At 50.4% G+C, this 26,328-nt stretch overlaps 1 protein-coding gene across 3 annotated transcripts in view; it reads right to left on the bottom strand.

The window, feature by feature from the left end:
- Positions 1-4,208: 4,208 nt before the first annotated feature.
- The window catches only part of GALNT6 (polypeptide N-acetylgalactosaminyltransferase 6), a 74,404-nt gene continuing 52,284 nt past the window's right edge, over positions 4,209-26,328 (bottom strand). For all 3 annotated transcript variants that reach the window (XM_058558241.1, XM_058558239.1, XM_058558238.1), the window contains exons 5-13: positions 25,313-25,485; positions 16,746-16,895; positions 15,428-15,662; positions 11,212-11,329; positions 9,643-9,843; positions 8,966-9,097; positions 8,231-8,332; positions 6,961-7,113; positions 4,209-5,941 (exon numbers count right to left, since the gene is read on the bottom strand). In XM_058558241.1, coding sequence (XP_058414224.1) covers positions 5,828-5,941; positions 6,961-7,113; positions 8,231-8,332; positions 8,966-9,097; positions 9,643-9,843; positions 11,212-11,329; positions 15,428-15,662; positions 16,746-16,895; positions 25,313-25,485 — 1,378 coding nt within the window. In that variant the 3' untranslated portion in view covers positions 4,209-5,827. The remainder of the gene's footprint in view (positions 5,942-6,960; positions 7,114-8,230; positions 8,333-8,965; positions 9,098-9,642; positions 9,844-11,211; positions 11,330-15,427; positions 15,663-16,745; positions 16,896-25,312; positions 25,486-26,328) is intronic.

Here is a 26,328-nt window from a genome sequence, read left to right as displayed (position 1 = left end):
GCCCTCTTTACACTCCTCTTATCAGCAGCTTTGCTGACCTTCTTCCTGCCAGCTGGCAGGGCTGTGGGTGGAAGGCAGAGAAAATGACAGGTGACATGGTAATACAAATGAAAAGATTTCTTTTCAAGTACACTAATTTATCTGTAGTTCAAAGACAGAACAAGGCCAGGGCTGAATTAATCATCTGCTTTCAGTGGAAAAGCATCCAACAAACTCTTTTTCAGAAATAAGATGGAGAGGGGGCCGCCTGGTGGCGCAGTGGTTAAGTGCGCGCGCTCCGCTGCGGCGGCCCAGGGTTCTCAGGTTCGGATCCTGGGCGCGCACCGACGCCCGCTTGTCAGGCCATGCTGTGGCGGTGTCCGATATAGAGTCGAGGAAGATGGGCACAGATGTTATCCCAGGGCCAGTCTTCCTCAGCAAAAAGAGGAGGATTGGCATCGGATGTTAGCTCAGGGCTGGTCTTCCTCACAACAACAACAAAAAAAGAAATAAGATGGAGAACCAGGACTGGCTTTTCCTTCGGGGTGCTCCCCTCGTGGTCTGTTGCTGCCTCGCTGTCCTTAGTGGCACCATAACTGCAGAGACCCGTCCTGTGCACTAGGAGGTGGAGGCAAGGGAGAGCGGAGGAGGAAAGAGTGGTTAGCAAGAAGAAGGAAGAGACAGCAACATCTCCCTGCCCAAGGAGGGAGATGGGTCATTCCCCCAGGACACAGACATAGATGTAAATGCAGGGAGACAAAAGCAAAGTAGATGCAGCGGAGAGAATTCTGGTGGAGGAGGGTACTAAGAAACAGGTTTGAGGAGACTCAGATGGAGCGCCAAAGAGAGCTCCCAGAGAAGGAAAATGTGGGGCGGGTTAGAAGACGGCCCTCAGGATAGGGAGATAGTCTGAGGGCTATGAGGGTGGAAGGCAGAGAGAGCAGGAGGTGAGGAGCAGGTGTGTCCTGCAGGAAACGAAAGACTCTGTCCATCAAAGTGAGCAGAGGAGGAAGGAGGGAGGTACAGTGTGCTTGAGGTGGGCAGAGGACTTTGGGTCTGGAGGCCCCAGAGCAGAGGACTATGGGTGGGCTACGGGTGATTTAGGCAGAGAGAAGCCGGGAAGCCTAGAGGGAGGCAGGAAAGTCACCTGGTCCACCTGGGGGCTTTTGTGGCCTGCACACTCCAGAATTCAAGTTGCATGCCTGCAAATGTGGGAGAGGCCTGGAAAAGGCTGTTGGAAGGAATTCTGTACAGACGGCCACTTTTCAGGTCCTTGAGCTGTGCAGGGGAATTGCCCTCTGATGCTTGGGTAACTAGAGGGCTCCCTCTCCAGTCCAACCCCCAGTATTCTACCACAAAGTAGAGCTCCTCGAAGAGGGCTGCGCTGGGCGGAGGAACCAGGGCCTCTTTTATCGTTCTCTGCCCACCTCCTTGCCTTCTCTGGAAAGGAGGCAGCTCTAGCCCCAGGATGAGGAGTCCAAGAGGAGGCTTTAGGGCCTCCTAAAGGTTACCCCTTACATTACATACTCCGAAGTGAGCCTCTAAGGGCAAGGTTAAGGTCACATCCATCTCTGTACCCTTGGCCCAGCCCAGAGAAGCCCAATCTGTATTTGCTTAAAAACCAAGCTCTTTAGGACTGCACTTCAGGCCCTGACAACCAGTGCCTCACCTACACGCCCAGCCTCATCTCCCATGCTGGTCAGACTCTAATTCTTTATTCTTACTCTTACGGTTAGGCATAGACAGTGGCTTTGGCTTAAATTTGGAGGCACTGCATTTCCTCTAAGCAATTCAAATCCTAGGAATGCATCCTTTTGAAATACACACAGGCACAAAAATAAATGTAGGAAGGATGTGGGTTATAGTACAGTTTGTCACAAAACTGGGAAAAACCTAAGTATTCATCAATAGGGGAAGGTTAAAGAAATTGGGTTTAACAATATTATGGACTACCACCCAGCTTTTAAAACGAATGAGCTAGACTTAAATGAACTGACATGAAAAGATGTCCTTGATACATTAAATGAAGACATCATGTTGCAGACAGTGTGGTACTGTGTATGTGTATATTTGTATATTCCTAGAAAAAGGGTATAGAAGGGTTTATACCTAGAAGTCATTATTTCTCTAGAAGTCATTACTTCTAGAGAATGAATCGATAGGTATGGGGGCATTGCGAGGGTCAATGTCACTTTTTTTTTTTTATAATTTTATTTATTTATTTATTTTCCCCCCAAAGCCCCAGTAGATAGTTGTATGTCATAGCTGCATATCCTTCTAGTTGCTGTATGTGGGACGCGGCCTCAGCATGGCCGGAGAAGCGGTGCGTTGGTGCGCGCCCGGGATCCGAACCCGGGCTGCCAGCAGCGGAGCGCGCGCACTTAACCGCTAAGCCACGGGGCCGGCCCTCAATGTCACTTTTTAAACTCATATTTTTCTGTATTATTTGACTTCTCTACAGTATTACTTTTATAATTAAAAATAAGTAAAACGTATATTCTGGGACATTTAGCTGTTTTTGGCAATGGTGCCAATACTCTTCAAGTGGGAAAGAGATCCCCAGAGGGGATCAGCCATTCAATGCCAAGGTGGGACGCTTCTGGAGCCGGGAGATAGTAGCATAGGGCTAGCATCAAGATTTTAAGCAAGATTTAAGCAAGGTTATAAGGTTTTAGGTTAGCTCTGAGAATGGTCAGGGGTGGATTTTAAGGAAGAGTGCAGATGTTGGGGTAGGGGAGGCCATGGAGCTGGTTTCTTGAGCCTTCCCACCACCCCATCAGTGCCTTCTCCCTCTTCTTGACCACTTCTCTTCCCTATTCCTCCCCTCACCCCCAAACCTGGGCCCACTCTCTAGCCGTGGCATGCGGTCTTTTCTCTCTTCTGCTGCATCTCTCACTCCCTATGAGTTACCCTTAGCTGACTGCTCCTGGGAGAGGCTATGCTGCTTTTGGGTGGGGGTGAGGAACCTTGGCACCACAACAGGGCACCTTGGTTGGATGTACACCATAAGATTGGGCTAGAGAGCTGTTGGATGATGCCATAGAGAATATGAGGGATATTGGGATAAAGGGCAAACAGTGCCTGGTAAACGTTTGGATGTTTAATGTAACCAAGAGTTAGGGCGAGGGTTAGAGTTAGGGACTGTGGCTCCCTATTGCTTACTCGACTTATTAGCATGGCATTCAAAACCTCCCCAATTGGGCCCCAACCCAGGGATCTAAGGGGCCGACTTGCCCACTAGGCACAGCCGGCACAGTGCTGAGGGCCCACAATACTTTTAGGGGCCCACAAAGATGTTTTAGTTCCTTTTTTTATTTTTATTTATTTTTTGTGAGGAAGATCGGCCCTGAGCTAACGTCCAATGCCAATCCTCCTCTTTTTGCTGAGGAAGACCGGCCCTGGGCTAACATCCGTGCCCATCTTCCTCTACTTTATATGGGACGCTGCCACAGCATGGCTTGACAAGTGGGGCATCGGTGCACACCTGGGATCCAAGCCTGGGCCGCCGCGGCAGAGCACGCGCACCTAACCGCTACGCCACTGGCCCGGCCCGTTTTAGTTTCTTTTAAAATCAGAAGAAATAAAAGGAATACAATCAGCCTGGATTATATTCAACTTTATACTAATGCAGTCGTAAAACAATTTTTCATATTTTTTTATGAAGGCAAAAGTGCTTAGGGCCCATGAAAGTCAAATGTGGCCCTGATCATTTTAGCTTCCATATCCACTGCTCCCTCACCCTGATGTCCTCTTGGTTTCCCAGATCCACTTGTACCTTTGTCCCTCTGTGACTTTTCTCATGCTCGACTGTTGCTTGAGTGAGATCTTTGCTTATTGAGCCCTTCCCCCCCGAGGACTCATCCTTCGAGGTCTAAGGTCAAAGTCACCATCTTTGTGAGGCCTTCCCTGATTCTCCTAAATGGCAAGAATTCTTCTAACTCACCTAGCACATCTCTGAACATCTCCAGGCTTGTCATAACCCACTTACATCTCTGTTTTCCCAGCTAGAGTGTGAGTTTCTGGGGGAAAGAGCCTGATCTTCCATCTCCTTGTTTCTACACGTGCTTGGTACACAGTATGTAGGCTACACTGGGGGCCAGAGGTGGTCTGGGGACAAGAGACAGTGGCTGTGACAGAACTTTTCAGATGTGTGTGGTTCTTCACAGCCTGAACCAACTGATTCTCCAAATGGATCAGCTAAGGGACAACGCAGGAGACCCAGCGCAAACTTCCTTTACCAATGCCAGAAAACCTTTATTTCCACTGGGATCTCATGTCCAATTCTCTTCTCTTTCCAGGAAAGAATTTTTCCCTTTCCCCACTCCAGGTCACATCCTGGCTAATCTCTCCTCTTCCTTAGGCTGGGCTACCCCAGAAGGTTTCCTCTATGGGATCCTGAAGGCCTTCAGGGGCCTAGGAGACCTCCTGTAGTGTTGAGTTGTGCCAGGCCAGGCAGCTGTGATCCCATGGCACCCTCATGTGGTGATGCCCAAGATGACAGCCTGCTACTGAAAGTCAGAAGCCCTCCTGGAAGGAATGTGAGTCCTCCAGGCAGCTAGTATCTCTAATTCAGGCAAAGCAGTCCTGTGCGGTGGGGTCCAACTTGCTTGAAGAGCTGACATGCATGTCAGGTTTGTTCCACGTGGGGACTTCACGTGAATACAGCCGACAAGGCCAGGCATGTAGTCATGCTCGACTCTACACACCCGTCCCTGCTTCCTATGACTTCCCAGGGCACTTGTTAGCCTTATCTGGGTCTTAGCCTCAGGGCTGCCAATACCTTGCCATGCGGACAAATGACTTCACTTATTGGCCTGTTTCATAATATGAAAATGATAGGGTTAGACTAAAACACGATTTTCAAATTGTGCTTACAGACCTTTAGAATTTCAGTGGCTGGTGGCATTGCCCTCCCCCACCCTCAATTTCACCCATGGCTACTTTGCCTTTTAATTATATTATATACAGGGCATTGAAAAAAAGGGTTCTGGGACTTAAACCTGAGAATCACTGGCTCTGCGAGCTTTCTTTCAACACTAACATCCCAGGATTCCCAAATGTGGTCTCCCTCATGGCTACCTGGCCTCATTGTTCTAGGCTTTATGGAGATCAGCCAGCCAGAAATATCAGAATGGAGGGAAGAGAGAATAGGAAGGCTGATAGCTAGTTGTCTAGTGTTCTTGTGGTGTGGTGGAAGGAGCCCTGATTCAGCATTCAAGATTGAGCCTCAGTCTTGGCTCCAGCCATCCACTAGCTGTGGGATATAGACAAGCGCCTTTACCTCTCTCTGCCTCAGCTTTCTTATCTGTAAAATGGGCATGGTGGTTCCTGTCCTGTCTTTCTCACAGGATTGTTGTGCAGATGAAGGTAAAGGATTCCTGTCAGGGTGCTTTCTGTAAACTGTAAACGGCTCTACAAACTTCAGGTAATATTAGAAAGACTCTTTGAGACCTCTAACCCCTCTGTTAGAATATACTATTTCACCAGATTCTGTGGGTGCTCTAGATGACCAGGGATTCAAGACGTGGCTGCAGAGGTACTTTTCTTGAATTCAGCATTTCTGGCCTTGGCCCCATGCCAGCTGCCTTCCCTGCTTTGGAAGTCTCTGTTTATAGGATAGAAGGAAAGCTCTAGGCCAAGTATTATGTGTTCTAATGGTCCTTTCCATCAATGTGGAGGAAAGAAAATGGGCCCAATGTTGTTGCAAGGAGTAGGAAAGTCCCGCCTTGACATCCATTGGGCTTAGAAATCCATCTTTTAAGGCCTACAGAGAAGCTGATGATCAGGTTCCCAAAAATCCTGTTTCCTGAGAGGCTTGTGGGAACTCCCACGGAGGATGATCCAGGGCCTAGATGAAGAGCCAGTGCTGGTTGGGGTCACTGGGATTGCAGGAGCCCATGGCTGGCTTTTTGTCTTCCAACGTCAAGCAGGTACCAGATCCTGAGTTCCTGATGAGCTGGTCCTACAAGATGACAGCAAAGGGTCACCCTGGGCCTCAGACCTCTAACACTGCAACCAGGGGGCAATGAGATGGGGGCAATACATAAAATGCAAAGGGAGCCGAACAAGGCACAGAGAGGACACTTCCAAATTCCTTTCCTTGGAGGCCAGATACTCTGAAGGGATGTTTCCTGAGTTTCTACCTGTGTCTGGTGCCAATTCCCCACCTCCAGCTTTAGCCTGAGTGGCTTGAATAGAGGAAGGCAGGACCACGGGCTAACCGAAAAATGCTTTCAGGGCCCCCCTCCTCCAGATGGCCAGTCCCAAAGACCAGGGTCACTGCTGCCCACCCCGCTTTCTGCCTTTGGTCATATTTAAACTCCCCCCTTCCCTGTAGCCCCAAGATTAGGCTCCTCTTTCCCTAAGCCAGGGACTGGGGATTGGGGTAGAACGGGGTGTGGAGGCTCACTGGGGGTGTTGGTTTGGGCCCAGTACTGTAGAAGTTACATTACATATCCTGAAGCAGTGTGGTGTAATGCTTTCAAGCCAGACGTATCTAGGTCTGAATCCCAGGCCTGCCATTTATTAGTGACGGGTCTTAGGCCAGTCACAAACTTGCTGAGCTTCAGCTGGCTCATCTATGGAAACGGGGACACCACCTACTTGGGAAGAGCCTCTGAAAGATTAACCAAATCAATGTACGTGGGTGCATAGCTTTGTGCCTGGCACACAGAGGGCAGGCAGGAACCATGAGTGACTCTTCACCTTCATCTACTTGGGTTCAACCTAAAAATACTTGAGCCATGACAGAGCTGGCCATGGACCATAACCCCCAACCCCACCTTTATATTAGCCAGAACCAGCCATCAGCAAACATTGCTTAAATCCCAAGAACCCTGGCTGTTCCAAGCCATACTCCCCATACTTTCCACATCATCCTGATCCACCCCATGGTATCTCAGGCAGAAGATGCAGAAAATAAGGAGGGGGCAGTTGTGGCCTCAGGTTATTAATTCTGAGCTTTCTGGGCAGCTGACTCACCTGAGTCAATTCCCACTCCTCATCCTTGGGGACTTGGCTATTTTTGCCAGTGAAGTGACAGCTCCTAAGGCCCAGAGTGCCAGCACTGGCATGTACACACAGCTGCTTTGCGATGTTGTGGCGAAGGTCCCTCTGGGTTGTGTACTCAAAGTACTACAAGTCAAGACGAGAGGAGGTCCTGAGAAGGAGGCAGAGAGTTTGCCTACCACCTTCCAAAGCCAACTGCCCAAGGATGCCAACCCTAGATGGCCTCCTGGGGAGGAAAGTGAGGGGGTGCCAAGACTTTAGTAATTCATGTGCCACCTTCAGGATTTTTACCATATCTGGGTTACACTGGAATAATACTTAATATTTTTTCTTTAGATTAATTAAAAATGTAACTTAGCCTCATCTTAAGCATTATCTGTGAAATCAAGTGTTTGATATGCCAGTTCTTTTTCTGATAATAAATTACTATTCAAATAAAAAATGGGGGCCGGCCCAGTGGCATAGTGGTTAGGTTCAACATGCTCCGCTTTGGCAGCCCAGGGTTCGCAGGTTCAGATCCCGGGCGTGGACCTACACCACTCATCAACCCATGCTGTGGTGGCGACCCACATACAAAGTAGAGGAAGACTGGCACAGATGTTAGCTCAGGGCCAATCTTCCTCACCAAAAATAAATAAATAAATAAATAAATAAATAAATAAATAAAAATGTTCATCAATGTACCACCTGAAATCATTGTGCAGGCCAGTGGTACAGGAAATTGCTTTAGAATGACTTTGTCTTCATTTGCACATGCTGAGCTGGGGCATTGTAGGGCATGGAGTAAATTCCCAGGATATCAGGTAACTGTGAGATGTCAGTAGGTGGTTGTTTTGGGATCACAGTTGGGTGGCAGGATCAGAGTGGTAGCTTCTGGGCAGTGGAGGCATTGAAGATGGAAGTTGAGTGTAGGTGAGGGAAAGTGCTTAACAGTTCTCCACAGTCACCCTAAAACCTCACTCAGCAGCTGGCATCCTCCAGCAAGCCTTCTCTGACAAACATCTTCCCCTCCCACCCGTCTCAAGCCCCCAGCACTGACGCCCAGTGCTCTCTGGATGTCCCTAATTTGTACTTCAGACCTTGTCTGTTTCACGCATTCCCCACCAGACTGGGAACTTTCTGAGGGTAGGGTATCTCCCCCACCCTAGTCCTCAGGAAAGGACTATTTTGGGCCTGTGAAGAGAGGAGCTGCCCCAGATACAGGCTTCTCTCCTGCCTGCCTTGGTACCGTTGGGCTGTGTACCTGGTTGCCGCCAAGGCCGTGGCAGGCGTACATGATGAGGGGCTTCCCTCCATGGTTGTTCTCACCCACATCTAGGCACTGATCAATGCCGACGTTCTTGATCTGCAGAATGGTGAGCAGAAAGGGGAAATGGGATACCCCAGTCAGGAGTTTTTTGGTTTGTGGTGTGGGGCCCAACTGGAATAAATTTGCATGGCTGGACTTTTCCTCTGTGATCTTTCTCCTTTGCTCATCCTCTCTGCTCATTAACCCCTATGCCTGGAGTTAACAGCAAAGGGAGATGCAGAGCCTGGAGGCTGAACAAGGGCAGGATGGGCAACTTCCCAGGCGGCCAGGTCCCTGGGAGAAGCCCTCAGCACTTGGGAATTTCCCATGAGCAATGGCTCTCAAAGTGTGATCCTCAGACCATCAGCATCACCAGGGGACTTGCTAGAAATGCACATGTTCAGGCCCCACCCTGGTCCTACCAAATCAGCAGTCTGTGTTTAACACGCCTCCTAGTGATTCTGATGCAGGCAAATGTTTGAGAACCACTGCTTATGGGTTGTTTTCCTCTTACAATGTTTTAGCTATCTCTAGAAACCCCAAAGTGGCCTCTCAGGCCTCCTTCTAAACGCAGGAGTGTGGAGAGTAAAGATCAATTCTTGTTTGTCATCCATCTGCGGGGCAAGTGGTCCTGCACTTTCCCAGGGGGTTCTGTGATGACGGGCAGGCACGTTGGTTCTCAAGACTCACAGCTCCATAGAAGGTGGGCTTCAGGTCAGGGACAAACATCTCCGGGTAGATGTTGTGCAGGAACCAGGAGAAGTTGCGACAGTGTAGTTGTTCCCTCAGCCGCAGTCGCTCAGAAATGTCACCAAAGGATTTCTGTCAACCAAGCCACCCCTAAGGTCAGTTTCACCAGTCTGACCTCATCTGGGTTGAAGCAGCCCAGAGTTCCTGGGGCTGCTTCTCCCAGGATGGGTCTCATGCTCATTCCCCCTCAGAACCTGTTGAGGTTACTGGCTCAGCCTCACATCCAATCTCAAATCCCCTGCCTTGGCTTTGGGACCCCCACTCATAGCCCCCTTACCTCTCATTCCTTGTGACTTCCCAGTCAGTTTTCTCCCAGTCCCCCATTCCGAGCCTCACAGGGCAAAGAACCTCCTGTAAGAGTTTCTTCCTCCAATCTCTTTTCCCTCCACTCCTAAAAGATGCCGAGGCTCTCCAGGCAGGGACGACAAAGGGGCCCCTCCTCATTCTCCAGCCTTCAAAACCTTGCTTCCCTGGGCTCTCGCTCCCAGGCTCTGAGGGGTAGACGGAGGCACCAGATGGTAGAGATGGGTAGGCCTCTGCCATTAAGCCCCTGACCGGGATCTGGGATTCTGCACTTCTCTTCATCCAAACATCTCCTGAGCACTGTTGCCTCTCACCTCTCGGGCCATCTTTGCTGCCTGCAGATTTCTCCGGTAGAAAATCTCCTTGTAGCTATCCATCCAGACCTCAGCCAGCCGCACTTGGTTGCGAGCAATAACACTGATGCCCTTGGGGAAGGTGTGGGGGCTCTTGGTACGAAACACGTGGCCCACCACAGAGCAGGGGATGATCTCCAGCTGGCCCCCACACTGCCACACCTGCCATAAGAGGATACAGGTGGGGCCTTCAGGGGGGTGGGCGGGAAAATAGCCCCTCAAGCAGCTCTGTTCTATTCCCAGACCCCAGGTCCAAGGACTCAGGGAAACGCTGCTCTCTCTCCCTGGAAAAAAGGACACTGACTGGGCTTCGTGTGCAGAGACTGCATAATCCCTGGCTCTCTGATTTTGGTTCACTCCGATTTAAGCAAACGGAAATTTGCAGGGTTCTAAGGGTTACCAGGGCCCACTTCAGAGAGAAAAGACAATTGGCTAATTTTGTGTCCGTATACCTACTCTGAGCTCTAGTCGCTTGGCTTTTCGACCTGGAAATGTGATTTTATCAGCTCAGAAGGTGTTACTGGAAACTCAAGCACCCCCAAATCAAGATAGACTTGTGACCCAATCAGAGCATCAGTGCATTAATTACACCAAGGATGGTCAACGGCCAGGTAGCCTGCGGTAGTCACCTGAACCCTTAGCACACCAGCTTCCTAGGAGAGAGATGGAACAGAGGTCAGAGGCTCATGGATGAGCCTAGAATCAGAACCCTGGGGGTCATGGTGACCGAAGTGTTGACCCTTCTCTATGCCAGTGGGCTGGTTTAAGACATCCCTCCTACCTGTATCTTCTCTTTTTTAGGTTTTATATTGGGAGGTATGTTGTTATTGATTTTAGTATAGCAGCAACAGAAATACATACTCATAATCATAGTCACAGCAGGTGTCAGTGATGTGCTTAATATGTGCCAGGCACTGTGAGCGGTGACTTCATAAACGAGCTCATTGACTTACTATTAATTCTCTACTGGCATGGGGATTTGGGTAGATTTTGTGGAGAGGCAGCCCTTTCTGCCTAACCTATTCCTGATTTGCCTAATTTCTGGAATCCCTCTGAGTTCTGGAGTCCACCATCTTCTCCCACGGTTATGAGGAGCTTGCTGAGTACAGGGTAGGGAAACTACAAAGGCTGCCAGGGTGTGTGTCCTCTGACCTGGAGAGGAGGGGAGCCTGATTTTTCCAGAAAAAGAATAGTGATGGCTTACTGACCTGTTCCATCTTCACTCTAACGCTTTTCCCACAGACATCATGAAAGATGTCCCCAGATGTCCAGTCCCTATCAGCCCTATTGTCCCTTCCCTCTGAGGAGTTGTGCAGCCATTTGTCCCAAGTTGTCTAATCTGATTCCCAAAGCCCAACTGCCAAGGACTGGGAGGGGAGCAGAGTGAAGGCGGAGCCATGACAGGAAAGCCACCCTTTTAAGTTCAGCTCCAGATGAGCTATCCCGGAGGCTGCCGCTGCCTAAGAGACAGGGTTTCAGGCTGTACCCTGGGAAGTTGTGGTTCCCCCGCGAATCCTTCTTTACTCTCACCCGGAAGGACATTTCCACGTTCTCCCCTCCCCAGATCTCCATCTGATTATCATAGGTACCGATGTGCTCAAAGTAGGACTTGGAGATGGAGAAGAGGCCACCAGCAAACGTCGGGGATCTGGAGAGACAGAGGGAGAAGCATGTGCATCTTCTGGAAGAGGAGCAGGAGCCTGGTGCGGAGAGCTGTGGACTCACGCTGACGCCTCCTGACCTCCCTCCTTCTTCCTCGCCTCTTTCCTGGGATGTGCAGCCCCTCCTCCACTAACTTATTCATTTAGCAAATGTTCATTAAGCTTTTATTATGTCCTCTTCACCTTCTAGGACCAGGTCAAAGATCTCTATTACTCTCTTCCAAAAGGCACTCATTCATTCGATCAACTGAGAATGTATTAAACACTGGCCACCAGGGCCTGAGCTACACGTTAGGCACACACAGCTAAGAAAGGCAGATCCCATTATCTGACAGTCAGTTTAGCAGCAGAGGGAAAAGCTCCCATCATTGGTTTTTTGGCAGCCAAGTTCCTGGAGCATAGTAGACACTCAGTTACCAGAAGCTGTGTGAAGTTGTTTTTGGAAATAGCATTCAAACCATGAATGAATGATCATTATGAGCTGGATGGACTCCATTCTCTTTTGGGGTCCCTGGCCCTTCAGGGACTGTAAAGTCACAGTTTTAGTAAGCACCTAGCCCTGGTAACAAATACTGCATGAGAAACTTTAGCTCTGGGGAAAAGTTACCAGCTACTTTGAACAAAGGAAACTGATAAGAGATGCTCCTGGAAATAGAGTAGATAGCCAGCCCTGATTGCCTCGTGGTTAAAGTTTGGTGCATTCCACTTTGGTGGCCCAGGTTCAGTTCCCGGGTGCAGAACCACACCACTTGTCTGTCAGTAGCCATGCTGCGGTGGGGGCTCACATAGAAGAACTAAAAGGACTTAGTTCAACTTAAGTTGTATAATCGTACAAGTAGATTATACAACTAGGTACTGGGGCTTGGGGAAGAAAGAAAAAGAAAGAGTAGAAAGTGAGGTGAAATCAACCTCATCTTGGACTACAGGGAGCATTTGGAGGTTACAAAAAGTTTCTGGCTTTCAAAGGCAAGGAGGCACAGACCTATGTTAAGATAAATTGACAAAAACATCTCATTCCTAGAATTTATTTTATTTTTTATTTTTTGTGAGGAACATCAGCCCTGAGCTAACATCCATGCCAATCCTCCTCTTTTTGCTGAGGGAGACTGGCCCTGAGCTAACATCTATTGCCAATCCTCCTCTTTTTTTTTTTTCCCTCTTTCCTCCCCAAAGCCCCAGTAGATAGTTGTACGTCATAGTTGCACATCCCTCTAGTTGCTGTATGTGGGACGCTGCTTCAGCATGGCCGGACAAGCGGTGCGTCGCTGCATGCCGGGGATCTGAACCTGGGCCGCCAGTAGCAGAGTGCACGTACTTAACCACTAAGCCACGGGACCGGCCCCTCATTCCTAGAATTTAGATACCAGGTTGCTCATAAGAGAGGCTGGGCTGAGGGTGAGGGTACTTGAGTGAATACGGTGAAGCATATGCCAGGTGGAAGGCGGGGGTGGGGGCAGGGGGCAACAGGGTCAGGAGTACATAGATAATCATGAGCTGTTGGTGGCTGTGCCGGGCCAGGCTGGCTTGGACAGGGCTTTGCTGCCCTCAGTGGGTGGCTCCATGTGGTACAACCAAGCAGAAAGAGACTGAAACCTCTGTAAGTCCAGAATGATCAAGGTGCTTTCCACACAGCGGGGTCTCAATCAGTGTTCACTGGACTGATCTGACCCTGATGTTCCTCCGTGGCAGCTCTTGTTGCCCTGAAGTTGACTCCTGCAGCTGCTTTCTGGAAGGAATTTCAGTTGGGAAACCCTCATGCTCAGGCAGGCTTTCTGTCACTGGATCTGGCCTCTCCCAGGGGTTCTAAGCCAGCCCGAGTGAGATCTGGAAAGGCCCAGAGTCCTGGTACTCCAGATGAGCACTGGGGAGCTAACCTGCTCCTTCTTGAGGGCCTCCTCGAGCTGGGCCTGTCTCTCACCCTGACAAATTACCACCGAGGTAAACCCTACACGGGGAACTTCACTGCAGACCCACAACCAACAGGCAACACCCTGGACTTCCTGGCCTACTTCCTAGGGTCCCCCGGGCCCTGCACAGGCTTCCCCTGCTATCCACTAGAGCATTCCTGTGGAACCTGTCGTAAGCTGAAATGGCATCAAGTGAAAAAACAATTACCATTAATTTATATGGGAAAAAATTTTGAGCATTCCCAGACCCCAAAAATAACCTACCAAAATAAGCCGAGATAAAGCATAGATGCTCACAGACGCAGTTCCAGCTATGGCGGGTTGACGCTGAGATGCGGAGTGTAGCTCCCAGGGAAGAGCTGGGCGGCCACTCTTGCTGCTTGGGGTATGCACGGCCTCTATAATGCTGAACGCTATTTTTGTTTTTTGCCTTTTTTTGTAAAAGCAAAAATCCTCTTTGGTTTCTTTCGAAAGACTAATGTAGGTCTTTCATAAAAGCAAAGAGGTGTAAAGCGGACTTTCGGATAGCGGGGGAGACCTGTACCTCTCCTCTTAGCCTCCTGCGAGCTTTGAGAGTGGAGGATAGGAGGGTACTGCACACAGGCCTCCTGGTGGGGTACTCTGCAAAGTGCCTCAGGAAAGCCATGCAGGCCACCAGGGCATTTGGACCAGGGAGCAAATTCATTCCTCAAACACTGGAGCTTTGTCTTCCAGTTGTATGGTCTTTGGACATCGGAGCTGGGGACGTCAGTGATGGGCGGGGGCCAGGTGCCCTGTCCCTGACTGTGCCACTGTGTGCCTGGCCCCCATCTTGGGGGAGGGGGTCTTTGCTGCTGTACACACCAAACAAAAGACATCTATGAAATGAGCAGGGGGTCAATAGGGAGTTCCAATGTCTTTTCTCTCTCCTGCCTTCTCTTTCCCCCTCTCCCCCTTCTGTTGCTTCTTCTCCTCCTTCTAATGGAGACAGAGCAGCTGGCTGTTCAGGATCCATGGGATTCCTTCCTGTGGCACCCGTCTGAGCCCTCTCGACTGAGGCTCTGGGCAGCATTTCTTAGGATTTGGGCACATGGAGGGGAGGAACTCCAACCCTCTCCTCCTTTCAAGCCTTCCCTCTTCTCTCTGCTCACTGTATCCCCAACATCTGCTTCCCTCCATCCCTGATATATATACAGTTGACCCTTAAGTTTCCTGGCCAGTATAGGAAAACAGTGGCACCACAGGATATTCTAAAAGTCACTCCCCAACACTCAGTTTGGCTGAGGCATCTGTTAAACTTGTGGTCTCCAACAACGCCAAGAGGCAATCTGGAGAGGGAAGGATGGGGTGGGCCCACGAGGGGAAGGCAAACCCCACGGGGCATTAAACAACAGATAAGCTTTCAAGTATCCCCCCTATAGCCCAGGTTTGAACTATGGCCTGTGGGCCAAACCTGGCCTGGCCACGTAAGGCTCTGGGCAAAGAGTGGTTTTTACATTTTTAAAGGGTTGTTTTGAAAAAAAAAAAACAAGGAATGATATGCAACAGACTGTATGGAGCTGGCAAAACCTAAAATATTGGCTATCTGGCCTCTCACCGAAAAAAAGTTCAGGGCAACTGCAACAAACTACAAACTGAAGAACTCTTCTCTATTTTCTTTTAACATGTTCTCAGCCCTTTCAAAGCTAGTGATCTGGGAGCACACACCACCCCTTCTTATTACAATGGCTTTTCAACAATGGCCTCTACCCACTATCTCTCAGTGCCTCTGCAAGCGCCAGTCACATCTTTCTCCATGCAGGGAGGAAAAAATGGGATAAAGTATAGAAAGCCCTTAGTCCAGTGCCTGGCACACAGTTAGTGGTGGAGAAGAGCAAGCTGTTATGGCATGCGGCGGTATCGTGCCACGGTTAGGAGCATGGGCCTTGGGTCTGACCAGCCGGGATGGGTATCCTTGTGCCACCATTTGCTAGCTGCATAATCTAAGGCCAGTTGTCATCACTAGGAGCCTCAGTGCTCTCACCTGTAAAACAGGCTAATCACAGTATCTACCTCACAGGGGATGAGGATTAAATAAGATGTCAAGTGCTTCATAGAGTGCCTAAGAAATGTTGACCTGAGATGGCCCAGGTCCCTGGAACTGCGTGGGGCTGGGGCCATGAAGGCCAGGCTGGGGGCTCACCAGGCTCTGGTCCTTACTTGATGGGGTAGGTCTCATCCTTGCGCCTCTGCTTCTCATGTGCAGGTAGAGTTTCCCAGCCAAAGGTCAGGCTCCAGTCAAAGTTGCCACGGCTATGGACTCTGCCCCTCTGGACGGGCTTGGAGAACTCAAAAGTGTTAAGGTCGATGGTGACGATGTCCGGGCTCACCACCGCTGTCTTTTCCTCAGCTATGCGAGCCAGAAGGGGCTCCAGCCAGCCATGGAAGCATTCACCTGCAGGCCCAGATCGGGAGACAGCAGTCAGGGTCCGGCACACAGCTAAGCCCAGGCCCCACGCCAGGGGGGAGACCCAGGAGGACAAGAGAACCCTCCCCCACTCCCTAGTTACAGGCAGAGAAACACAGGTGAGTTCCATAGCTGTAGAGAGCATAGCGGGATCTCCTGAAGCCCTCCTACCTCCCCCCATCAGCACCACCATAGATGGAGGCAGCCTTCGAGGGGAGAATGGAGGTCTCAGGGGAGTAACACGGTCAACTCCAATGATCCAAAAGCACAGGGAAGACCCTGGATGGGCGTCTCCAGCCTATGCACTAAAACAGCCCTCCACACCAAGTGTGGATTTCAGAAGGGGGTGCCCCTCTGCCAGGGGTTTCTGCATCTCAAGCTTCAGCTCCAGTTGTAGAATAATATTCCCTTTCATTTGTCTAGCCCTTTGAGATTTTCAATGAACTGCATATATTACTATATATGGCCCTCAGAGTAATAATTCTGCTGGTGAGTAAGGTTGGTATCTTCATTCCCACTTTACAAATGAGAAAACTGAGGATCGGTCAGCGGCAGAGCCAGAACGAAAACCCCAGTCTTCTGACTCCAAGTCTAGAGCTTTTCCCAATATCTACTACTTATTTTAGGGAATGATTTTTTTTTTTCTGACAACAGTGGGGAGGGGTTTCGGTTTGGGGCAAGAGGGAGGCCTTCCTGGTTCCATGTGGCCCTATAGGAAAGCTCCATACAAACCAGTTCCCAGTGGTAATAGCAGGCCTCTCTGAGCGGCCGAGCTCAGAATGAGGTCCAGATTGGGGGAGGGAGGGCAAGAGGAGTGTCTGGGGTCCAGAGCACGCTCCCAGCAATTGTGGGGTCACCAATTGTTTTAGGGCTGTGTGTGCCTCCTGATAAGACTTCCTTGGGACTGGGGTGAGAAAGGGGTAGAAGAGGCTGGAGCAAGTCCCAAGCCTCCACTCCTGGGACAGCAGAGCAGGAAGTGATGTCGCGGTCCCAGCTCTCCATTCTGCCAGGAAGGGCGGGACCAGACCACATGCAGGCCTCCTGGTGCCAGGCAGGCACTCCCGTACTCACAGTGGGCGTCCAGGAAGGTGAGCACCTCTGCTTGGGCCACGCTGGCTCCCAGCAGTCGGGCGGTGATCAGCCCCTTCCGCTCCTCCTGCCGCACCACCCTCACCACCTGCAGCTGCTTCACGTACTGCTCCAGTTGCTCCTTTAAGTATTCTGGAAGGGACAGTGTCATTGTTGCCAGCTGGCCACTTTGTTGCAAACCTAATCCCCTGTGGGCACCAAACCCTGGCACTCTCAGGCCTCCAGCAGGCCTTAATTTTAACCCTCCCATACCTACTGCACTCAGCAGTTCCAGAGAGGCCAAAGGTGGGGAAGGGGGTGGAAGGAGGAAGTCCCCCGTGTGGCCAGGCATGCCCTGCACCCGAGGACCACCTTGCCAGGACACTGGCTCTGCGGTGCCCATTCTGTGCCTGTTTACTTAGGCACCTGCTCTAATGTCCGACACAGGACCTCAGAGTTGTGTTTCTTTGGTCTCAAATCAAGTATAAACTTCTGATGAAGGCTCTCAGATGCCTCTCTTGGTCTCTGCACCCTCTCAGCCACCATCTTTCAGAGCTGTGATGCCAGCCTCCCTTCTTTTCCACACCTGATGGTTGTGGGCATCACTTCTCCGTGTCTGATGCCCTGCCTCCCAGCTCTTCAGAATAAGTTGGACAGGCAGAGCACACACAAACGTTGATTTCTAGCTTGCCGGATCAGCAGCAAGAAATCTTACTCTAATCCTCTTTATTACCTCCTCTGCACGTGGAATTCTTTAAGAAGATGAAAAGATGCTGAGCAGTTTTTTAATTAAATTTAAAAAACATGTACCATGAGCCTGCCCTGGGCCAGGCACAACGGTGGGCCAGGCACAACGGTGAGCCAGCCGCTCAGGGAACGGGCGATTGCAGGGCAGGTGATCAGGGACCTGACAGAGGTAGTGCAGGGCTGGGGGAGCCCGCAGGAGGGGCAACCATCCTGAATTCCGGGATGGGTGCGTGGGGAAAGCACTTTGAAGGCATGGGTGTCTCTGCTGAGATCTCCAGCTCCTTCTGAGTGAGGGCTTACTACATGGCCTGGTTATTCAGTCTGAAGTCCTCAGAGCATCAAAAATAGCTCTCTTCTGAAGCACTCCATCTTGAAACATATCCCACATCTCACCTATCTTTTATTAACTGCTATTTTGGTTTATCTGTGCCACTGTTCTGTTCCAGACTGTGCAGAATGGAACTGCCTGTAGTTTCAGAGGTGAAGGTGGTGGGCAGGTGTGACGGATGAGTGTGTCCTTTCTCTTGGGCCCTGGGATCAGCCCAGCGCTCAGGCCTTGCTCTGAACGCAGTGTTCTACAAACTGGGGCCTGAAATCAATTTTGTGGGGGTGCGATTGATCTCTTTCTCTCGCACACACACACACACACTTTGCCCAAATACCTGAGCACCTACTGTGTGCCAGTCATTGAACTAGGTGCGTTCACATTGACTTTCTTATTTAATCTTCTCCATGAAGGTTAAAAACGCTATGAAATAGGGAGTCGTCCCCAACGTTTGAGTCAAAATTATCCTCATTTGCAGCTTTAGGCCTCCACTCACTCAGCAAACACCTGCTAACACACTGCCCAGGGCCCAGACACGATCCTGGGCAAGGAGGGGCCTGGTCTGAGTCCTGCCCCCAAGGAGCTCCTGACTAGTGATCCCACAGCAGCCCCAAGTGCTGGCTCTAACAGGACGGAGGGAGGAACCCAACCAGGAGCCTCACTTTCAGCATGGCTGATGTTTCCCCTGAGAACTCGCTTAACTGTGCTCACAGGAAGTTCACGGTGTCGGAGATAACCCAGGGACAAACATCATAGGAAGTGGGTTTTGTGGTAAGCACTGAGCTGTGAGCCTCAGGGGGCCTGAGCTCCACAGAGCCCTTCTCCACATGCCTTCTGGCCAGTCGCAGGTGGCTAGCCTGGACCTGGGCATTCCGAGCACAGGCCTCAGGCTCTTCAAGGGGAGTGAGACAACTCCCATAAGTAATGCCCCTCCTGACGGTCTTCCCGTCACACCCCTGGACCCACTGGACATGTGCCCCAGAGCTGAGTAGAGCAGGGCTGAGCGTGGAGACACTGAAGAGCCCATTCATATTCTCTTACGTCCCCCAGACAGCAGCCTCCTAATTTACGTTCAACACCCCACCACCTCGACCCAGCTTCATTCCTCATGACTGGTGTCTACAAGGCTCCTGTGACCTCCAACACACACGCCTTACTCAGTCCCATGCTTTGAAACACCATCTATACGCAGATGGCTCCTAGGCCCCTTCTCCTGGCCTTGCCATCTTCACCAGGATGTCTCACAGAACCGCAAACCTGATGTGCCTGAAGCTGGACTCCGGATTTCCTCCCAACCTGCCCCCAGGCTCCCCCGTGTCAGTACTCAGTACCAGCACGCCTCCCACTGCTCTAACCTCAGCCTCGCGCTGCGTTCTCCCTTTTCTCACCCTCCACACTCAGCCCATCACCAAGTACTGCCAGTTCACTCTCCGTCCCCATGGTCACCCCAGCAATAATGTCTTTGCTGGTCTCCCGGCCTCTACACCACTCTTCCCAATCTATTCTTTTTTTTTTTAATTTTATTTATTTATTTAATTTCCCCCAAAGCCCCAGTAGATAGTTGTACGTCACAGTTGCACATCCTTCTAGTTGCTGTATGTGGGACGCAGCCTCAGCATGGCCGGAGAACCGGTGCGTCGGTGCGCACCCGGGATCCGAACCCGGGCCGCCAGCAGCGGAGCGCGCGCACCTAACCGCTAAGCCACGGGGCCGGCCCCCAATCTATTCTTGACAGAGCAGCCACAGTGAGTGGCAGAGTCAGCTCTTAAAACTATAAATCAGATCATGTCATGATGGTGGTTTAAAATTGCACTTGAAAACAAATCCAGACAGTATGGTGGCTCCTCAAAAATTTAAACATAGAATTACCACGTAATCCAGCAATCCCACTCCTGGGTGTGTATCCAAAAGAACTGAAAGTGTATACCAACGTCGACAGCAGCATCATTCACAATAGCCAAAAATGTGGAAACAATCCAAACGTCCACGGGCAGACGAACGGATAAACAAAAGTGGTATATACAAACAACGAAATATTCAGCCTTAAAAAGGAAGGAAATTCTGACACATGCTACATCATGGATGAACCTTGAAGTCATTATGTTAAGTGAAATAAGCCAGGCACAAAAGGACAAATACTGTATGATTCCACTTATATGAGGTCCCTAGAGTAGTCAAATTCATAGAGACAGAAAAGAGAATGGTGGTTGCCAGAGCCTGGGGGAGGGAGGAACAGGGAGTTAGTGTTTAATGGGTACAGAGTTTCAGTCTGGGAAGATGAAAGAGTTCTGGAGATGGACGGTGATGACGGTTTCACAACAATGTGAATGTATTTAATGCTATTGAATGGCACACTTAAAAATGGTTATGATGGTAAATTTCGTGTTATGTATATTTTACTACACACACATGAAAAATCCAAACACTGACCATGGCTTACAAAGGTCTTGTGATTCAGTTCTGTTCACCTTTTTTCTTTTTTTTTTTTTGTGAGGAAGATCGGCCCTGAGCTAACATCCGTGCCAATCCTCCTCTTTTTGCTGAAGAAGACTGGCCCTGCGCTAACATCTGTGCCCATCTTCCTCCACTTTATGTGGGACGCCGCCACAGCATGGCCTGACAAGCGGTGCATGGGTGCGTGCTCGGGATTCGAACCTGGACCGCCAGCAGTGGAGCGCGTGCACTTAACTGCTATGCCACGGGGCCAGCCCCTGTTCACCTTTTCTTTTTCTTTTTTTTTTTTTTTTTGTGAGGAAGGTTGGCCCTGAGCTAACATCTGCCAACCCTCCTCTTTTTGCTGAGGAAGACTGGCCCTGGGCTAACATCCGTGCCCATCTTCCTCCACTTTATATGGGATGCCGCCACAGCATGGCTTGCCAAGCGGTGCGTCGGTGTGCGCCCGGGATCCGAACCGGCGAACCCTGGGCTGCTGCAGCAGAGCGCACACACTTAACCACTTGCGCCACGGGGCCGGCCCCCTGTTCACCTTTTCTAAACTCACTTTGTACCAGTGCTCTTTCTGCTTCCTAGCTCACTTGTCTTCAGCCACGCTGGCCTTATTTCTGCCCCATTAACATGCTAAGCCTCAGGGCCTTTGCACTTGCTGTTCTCTTTGCGGGGAACACTCCGAGGAGCCTTTCCTGGCCACTCTGACTAAAAGAGCTGCCTAATTACTCACCAGCCCAGCACCTGCATTCTTTTTTTCCTCTAATTTCTTCATAACACATTATTATCTGAAATTATTTACTATTTTCTGTCTTTCCCATTAAAAAAGTAAGCTCCAAGAAGACAGAGACCTTGCCCAGCCAGTTCACTGTTGTACCCCCAGGGCCTGGGTATGAGTCGGTAACTAACAAATACTTATTAAACAAATTAGTGAACTCCTGCCTTTAGTTACTCTTTTCTTACGGACTGTCTCCCACTTCCTTGGCTTCTGAAAAATCTAGAAAAGAAAAGCAGAAAGTCTTTCTTGTAGGGAGGGATTCCTCTCTAATTTTTCCTGCTTTGTTTGTTTTTATTCTACTTTCATGCCCATCTATATTCTATCCAGCCTTGGCTCTAACTGCAATGGGGAAATTTTTCTTGGTTAATCCCTTTGGAAGGATAAAAGGAGAAATAAACAAGTGTAATGCCTTTGGGAGTATTCTACAATCTATCTGCCCAGATAGGACATTTGGACACTGGGCCGTTATTTTCAAACCTAAATCAAGACCCATTGTCGGCCACTTTCCATTTCTAGGTGTAAGGAGTGGACTGGCAGGTGAAACTGACATATGAGAAGAGTAAAATTTTTTATGTGGAAGAAAATATTGAAATGGAAACTTTCCCAGAAAATCCAGGACATAGAGTTACTATAGAGACCTTTTACTATATTGTAAAACAAGTACAGAGTTAAGAGAGGTGATATAGCAACTTTTCCCAATGGAATAGATACTGGAAGTTGTAATTCAACTAAAATCAGAGGCTTTGGACAATTCCTTACTTGCGTTACTGGTACCTCTTAGGAGCTCAGGAGGCCACGAGAGGAACTGCCACTCACTTCAGTTCTGACCCACAAGGGGAGACGGAAGTGGGAGAAATCATGGGCTAACCCAGAGTGTTCCCCAATGTCTCCTCCCTGGGCTTTCTGAGTTCAGGGCTGCCCCTTATCTTCTTTCCTTTGCCTGATCCCTCTATCTTCCTCCTACAGAACCTGCTCCCTGGCCAACCCCACCTCCCTGCTCCCTCTCCTTCCATGAGCAACTTGCTCACTGAGGGTCCTGTTCACTTCTTGACTCTTGGGGTCCTGGTACGTGTCTGATTTCTTCCCACCCACCTAGCAAATTCCCACAGGAGCAAGGCCTAGATTCTCTCCTCCTCAGCCTCCCCCAGGGGCAGGGCAGGGCTTTCGACACAGGGATGCCTTGTTTGGGGCACAGTAGGCTGATGGGCCCGGGGGCCCAGTTTTCAGAAGTTTGTGGAGCCTGCCAGACCAGGAGTGGACCTGCCTGCTGAACTGGCCATGCAGGAGTGAAATCTGTGTCTGGGGTTCGGACTCCGAGGTGGGAAAGAAAAAGTTCCCCAGCCTGGCACTGGGTCTCTTCCCCCAACCCCAGTATCAAACTCCCATATACTTCGTGGTCAGAGAGTGCTGCCAGGCGCCCAGATTAGGAGCACGGAGAGCAGGGGCACGGTATTTCAGCAAAGACACAGCCCTCGTTTGTGTGTGTGTAACAAGAGCCAGTTAATCTGATCAAACCGCCAAACGTGTGGGAAATTTTATCCTGCTGTGGACAGCAGGGATTTCTGACCATGGATCTGAGTTTTTCCCTTTCTGCACTGAACTGGACATTGCTGAAAGTATCTCGAGAGTCCGAAAACCCTCAAGGTGAGGTTGTTTATCCTAGGGTCCACAAATTCCCTGGAATTACATGCAAAAATGCGGGTGTGTGCACCCTGGTGTGGCAGTTGTGCACGATTCTAGGGTGAGGGGCATAGCTTTTAACAGATTCTCAAAGGAGGCCAAGACCCAGAAAAATAAGAATGACTGGTTCAGGTTTTTCACGCAGGTGATTCCGAGATGCTGGAATTGGCCCTAGGAGAGCCCAGAGCAACAAGGGAGAGACAACTAAAGAGAAGGGGAACACATGTCTGTGGCCTGCTAGGGCCGGCCCTTCTGAGGGGCTACGGGAGCTCCGACAAGGATCACCCTACTAGGAAGAGGCTGCTGTGCCCTTTAGATGCTGCCTGTGCCAGTCTGGCAATTGTCACTTGTCTAGCCTGCTCAGAGGAGTTGCCCAACTAGGCACTTATACCTTATGGACTCACAAAATTCTGGGTGACAAGTTGAAACAGTTTAGAACTTCCACCATATGCGAGTCAAGGGAAGAAGCTTCTGAGGGTTGGGCAGCATAGGGCCAGGGGCAGACAAGTTTGAGAGGAAGGGCAGCAAACGCACTTGCTCCCATTCCATACAACCATTTCATTGCTAATGAGATTCCCTGGAGGCCACTCCTAGCCCCTCCCATCTCTGCCACATTCTCTGCCCCTCCCCTTCCAGAAGTCTAATCTCTGTGCTCCTTGTCCCCCAGACCCTTTCACTGCATCCTGACACTTGTCTGCCTTTGCTTTGGAAGTGCTGCCAGGTGTCTGTCTGTCCTCCCTGAGGAAAGGTGAGCTCCCTGAAGAAAAGGACTCAACAGTGCTCCGACTCAGCTCCTCCTTCCACGGCCTTCCCCAGCCCTAGTCCTCTTTGTAGCATCACCCCTCACCCAGAGGGAGCAGGGAGGCTGGGGGAAGGTCAGGAGAGGCAGCAGCTCTACTCAGTGGCCCCACAGTTCCTGCCCTCGATATGGGAGCATGGGCACAGGAGGCCAACCTGGGAGAGCCCAGATACCACGTGCCCCCTGGGAGGAGGGCTCAGCTCCTGGAGACTCCTGGTCTAACAATGCATCCATCCCACAGTCCCTTTCCTAGTTCTGGCCCCATCATCCTACTCTCAAGTGATTATAAGAACTTCCTCTCTGGAATGGGGTCCTCTGCTTCAATTGTTCCTGACAATTAGCCTCCCCCACAATTGCCATCCTTTTGAGACATGGTCACTCTCCAGCTTAAGTACCTCTAATGATGCCTCATTTTTTCCCCAAATAAATACTTTGAGCATGGAATGAATTTCAGTTCAACATTTTTTCTTTGTTTGTTTGGTGAGGAAGATTAGCCTTGAGCTAACATCTGTGCCAATCTTCCTCTATTTTGTATGTGGGACGCTGCCACAGCGTAGCTTGATGAGCGATGTGTAGGTCCATACCCGGGATCTGAACCTGTGAACCACAGGCCATTGAAGCAGAGGGTGCAAACTTAACCACTATGCCATCGGGCCAGCCCCCAATTCAACATCTTTCCTACCACAAACTGAAGCTTCAGCCACATCAACCTCTCAATTTTTCACAAACACACCTATATCTCTAGGACTGTGTTTATGCCACTCTCTCTTCCAAGAATGCCCTCCAATGCCTCTGCTTTCCCTAAACACTCATGCTTTAAGGCCCAGCTCCAATCTGACCTCCACTGTGGACTGCCCCCACCATGCCATGCAGAAATAACACCTCCTGGGTACGTACTGCCATAGCGCATTGTTCCCCTACAAAGAATACAATGAAACTAATGCTTACGGAGCTCTTACTCGATGCTAAGTACTCTACAGCACGTGAATTATTGCCTTTATCACCTGTCTCAGATCCCTCGCCCACTACGTGAGGGAGTCAATTGTCTTCATTTTTAGAAGAGGAAGCTGAGGTTCAGAGAGTCTACGTGTCTTGCTCAAGGTCACAGAGCTAGGAAGAGTTAGAGCTGGGATCTGAATTCCTGGGTGTCGGACTCTCAAGTCTGTGGTGTGTTATGGGCCACACCGCTGTGGCTGGTGGTGTAAGCGGCCATCTGACCTAGGAGGGTTGTTAGCCTTTTCAGGGCAAGATCTGTCTCATTTGTCATTTGTCACGGTATCTCTTATGCCTGAGTCAGTGCCAGGCACCGAGTACTCAGTAGATGTTTGTGGAATTGCTTTGAAGGGTAGAAGTCTGGGGAGCAACCTCGCTTGACTATTAACAAAGAGAGCAAAAAGGGCTTCTGAGGCGGATGGAATCTTCAAGAGCAGAAGTGTGATCTAGCAGGTGGGACACAGAGGGAAGGCTCATTCCTACCCTCTGCCCTGACCTCTCCAAGCATTTCTGACTTGGGGTTGGGCTTGGCAGCTCTAATGAAGTCTTAGAAGCCAGAAGTGCAAAGCTTTTGGAGCTCTTTGGGTGAAATGGGAATGAAGTCCAGGCTCTAGGAATGTGACCCACTTGTCCCCTACTTTCCCATCCCTCACCTGCCTTGTCCCTGCTCCCGGCATTTATGATGAGCTGTGATGCCAGGCAACAGGCGGGGAGGGCGCCTACTCCCTCGAGAGAATCTGTCCTCCTTCCCAGAGTACCAGGGGGCACGCCAGCCCCCTCCTCAGGGCCCCCGCCAGCCTCACCCTCAGTGCTGGCATCATCCACCAGAATGATCTCCCTCAGCAGGATGGCAGGAGTGGTGTGTAGGACACTGTACACTGTCCGCAGCAGCGTGGACCAGGCCTCGTTGTGGAACACAATGATGACGCTGGTGGTGGGCAGTGGGGGGCAGCGCCGGAACTTCTGGTCGACACATCTGGAAGGATGAAAGTATGGATACAGCTATCCAGGTCCCTGGGAGTCCGGGGGGTGGGGAGGACTCTGTCCACAGATTCCCATAACCATCCTCTGCTCCTTGGAACCACCAGCCTACATTCTCTGTTGCGGTTGAGAATAGCTGCTCCCTGTGCCCAGCTTATGCTGTATTTGCCACCTTCTCTGAGCCTCTGCACAGGTCCTAGCCAACCCACTAAAAAGGCCACCTCCCCCAGAGCTGGCTCCGTGCCCCCATTGTGCTGCTGAGGGCTCCTCCCTGCTGACCTCTCACTTCTCTCAACTGCTCTAGGAGTTCCCAGGGCTGACTCTCTCCTCCTCAGTAATACGTATACTGCATAAAGTGTCATTGGATCCAGAGGTCCCCGAGGGGTGGGTAATAAAGGGCAGATTTGACATCTGAGGAAAGTGACTACAATTTCCATACTCACTGAGAGGAAAGGCTCTTCTCTTTACAGTTCACGGTTCCTCTCTAACCCATTTCCTCATTAATTCCCTGTCATCTGATACTATCATCACAAACAATCTCCTGTGACTTTTCTCTCTCCTCATCCACTCCAACTGCTCTGTGCACTTGGCCACACTGCCAGCCTCTTGACGCTGTCTCCGGTGGGGGTGGAACGTGTGAATACTGGATCTCAAGGGAGCATGCGGCCTAACCTCCTTTGCTAACCCCCTCTGCTGGTCAGACATTTCTCATGGACCCAGAGGAGGCTCCGGAACTTCCCCCACTGGCCCTCCTCACGCCCGACACCCTTCCCTGCTGAGGAGCTCCCGACAACTCCAAGTGGCTCCACATTCCAGGACACTTATACTCGGTCCAAGT

This window comes from Diceros bicornis, chromosome 17 (genome assembly GCF_020826845.1).
Source record: "Diceros bicornis minor isolate mBicDic1 chromosome 17, mDicBic1.mat.cur, whole genome shotgun sequence".
Lineage (NCBI taxonomy): Eukaryota > Metazoa > Chordata > Mammalia > Perissodactyla > Rhinocerotidae > Diceros > Diceros bicornis.
The sequence above is the reverse complement of the archived record's forward strand: the minus strand, read 5'-3'. Positions and strand labels throughout refer to the sequence as shown.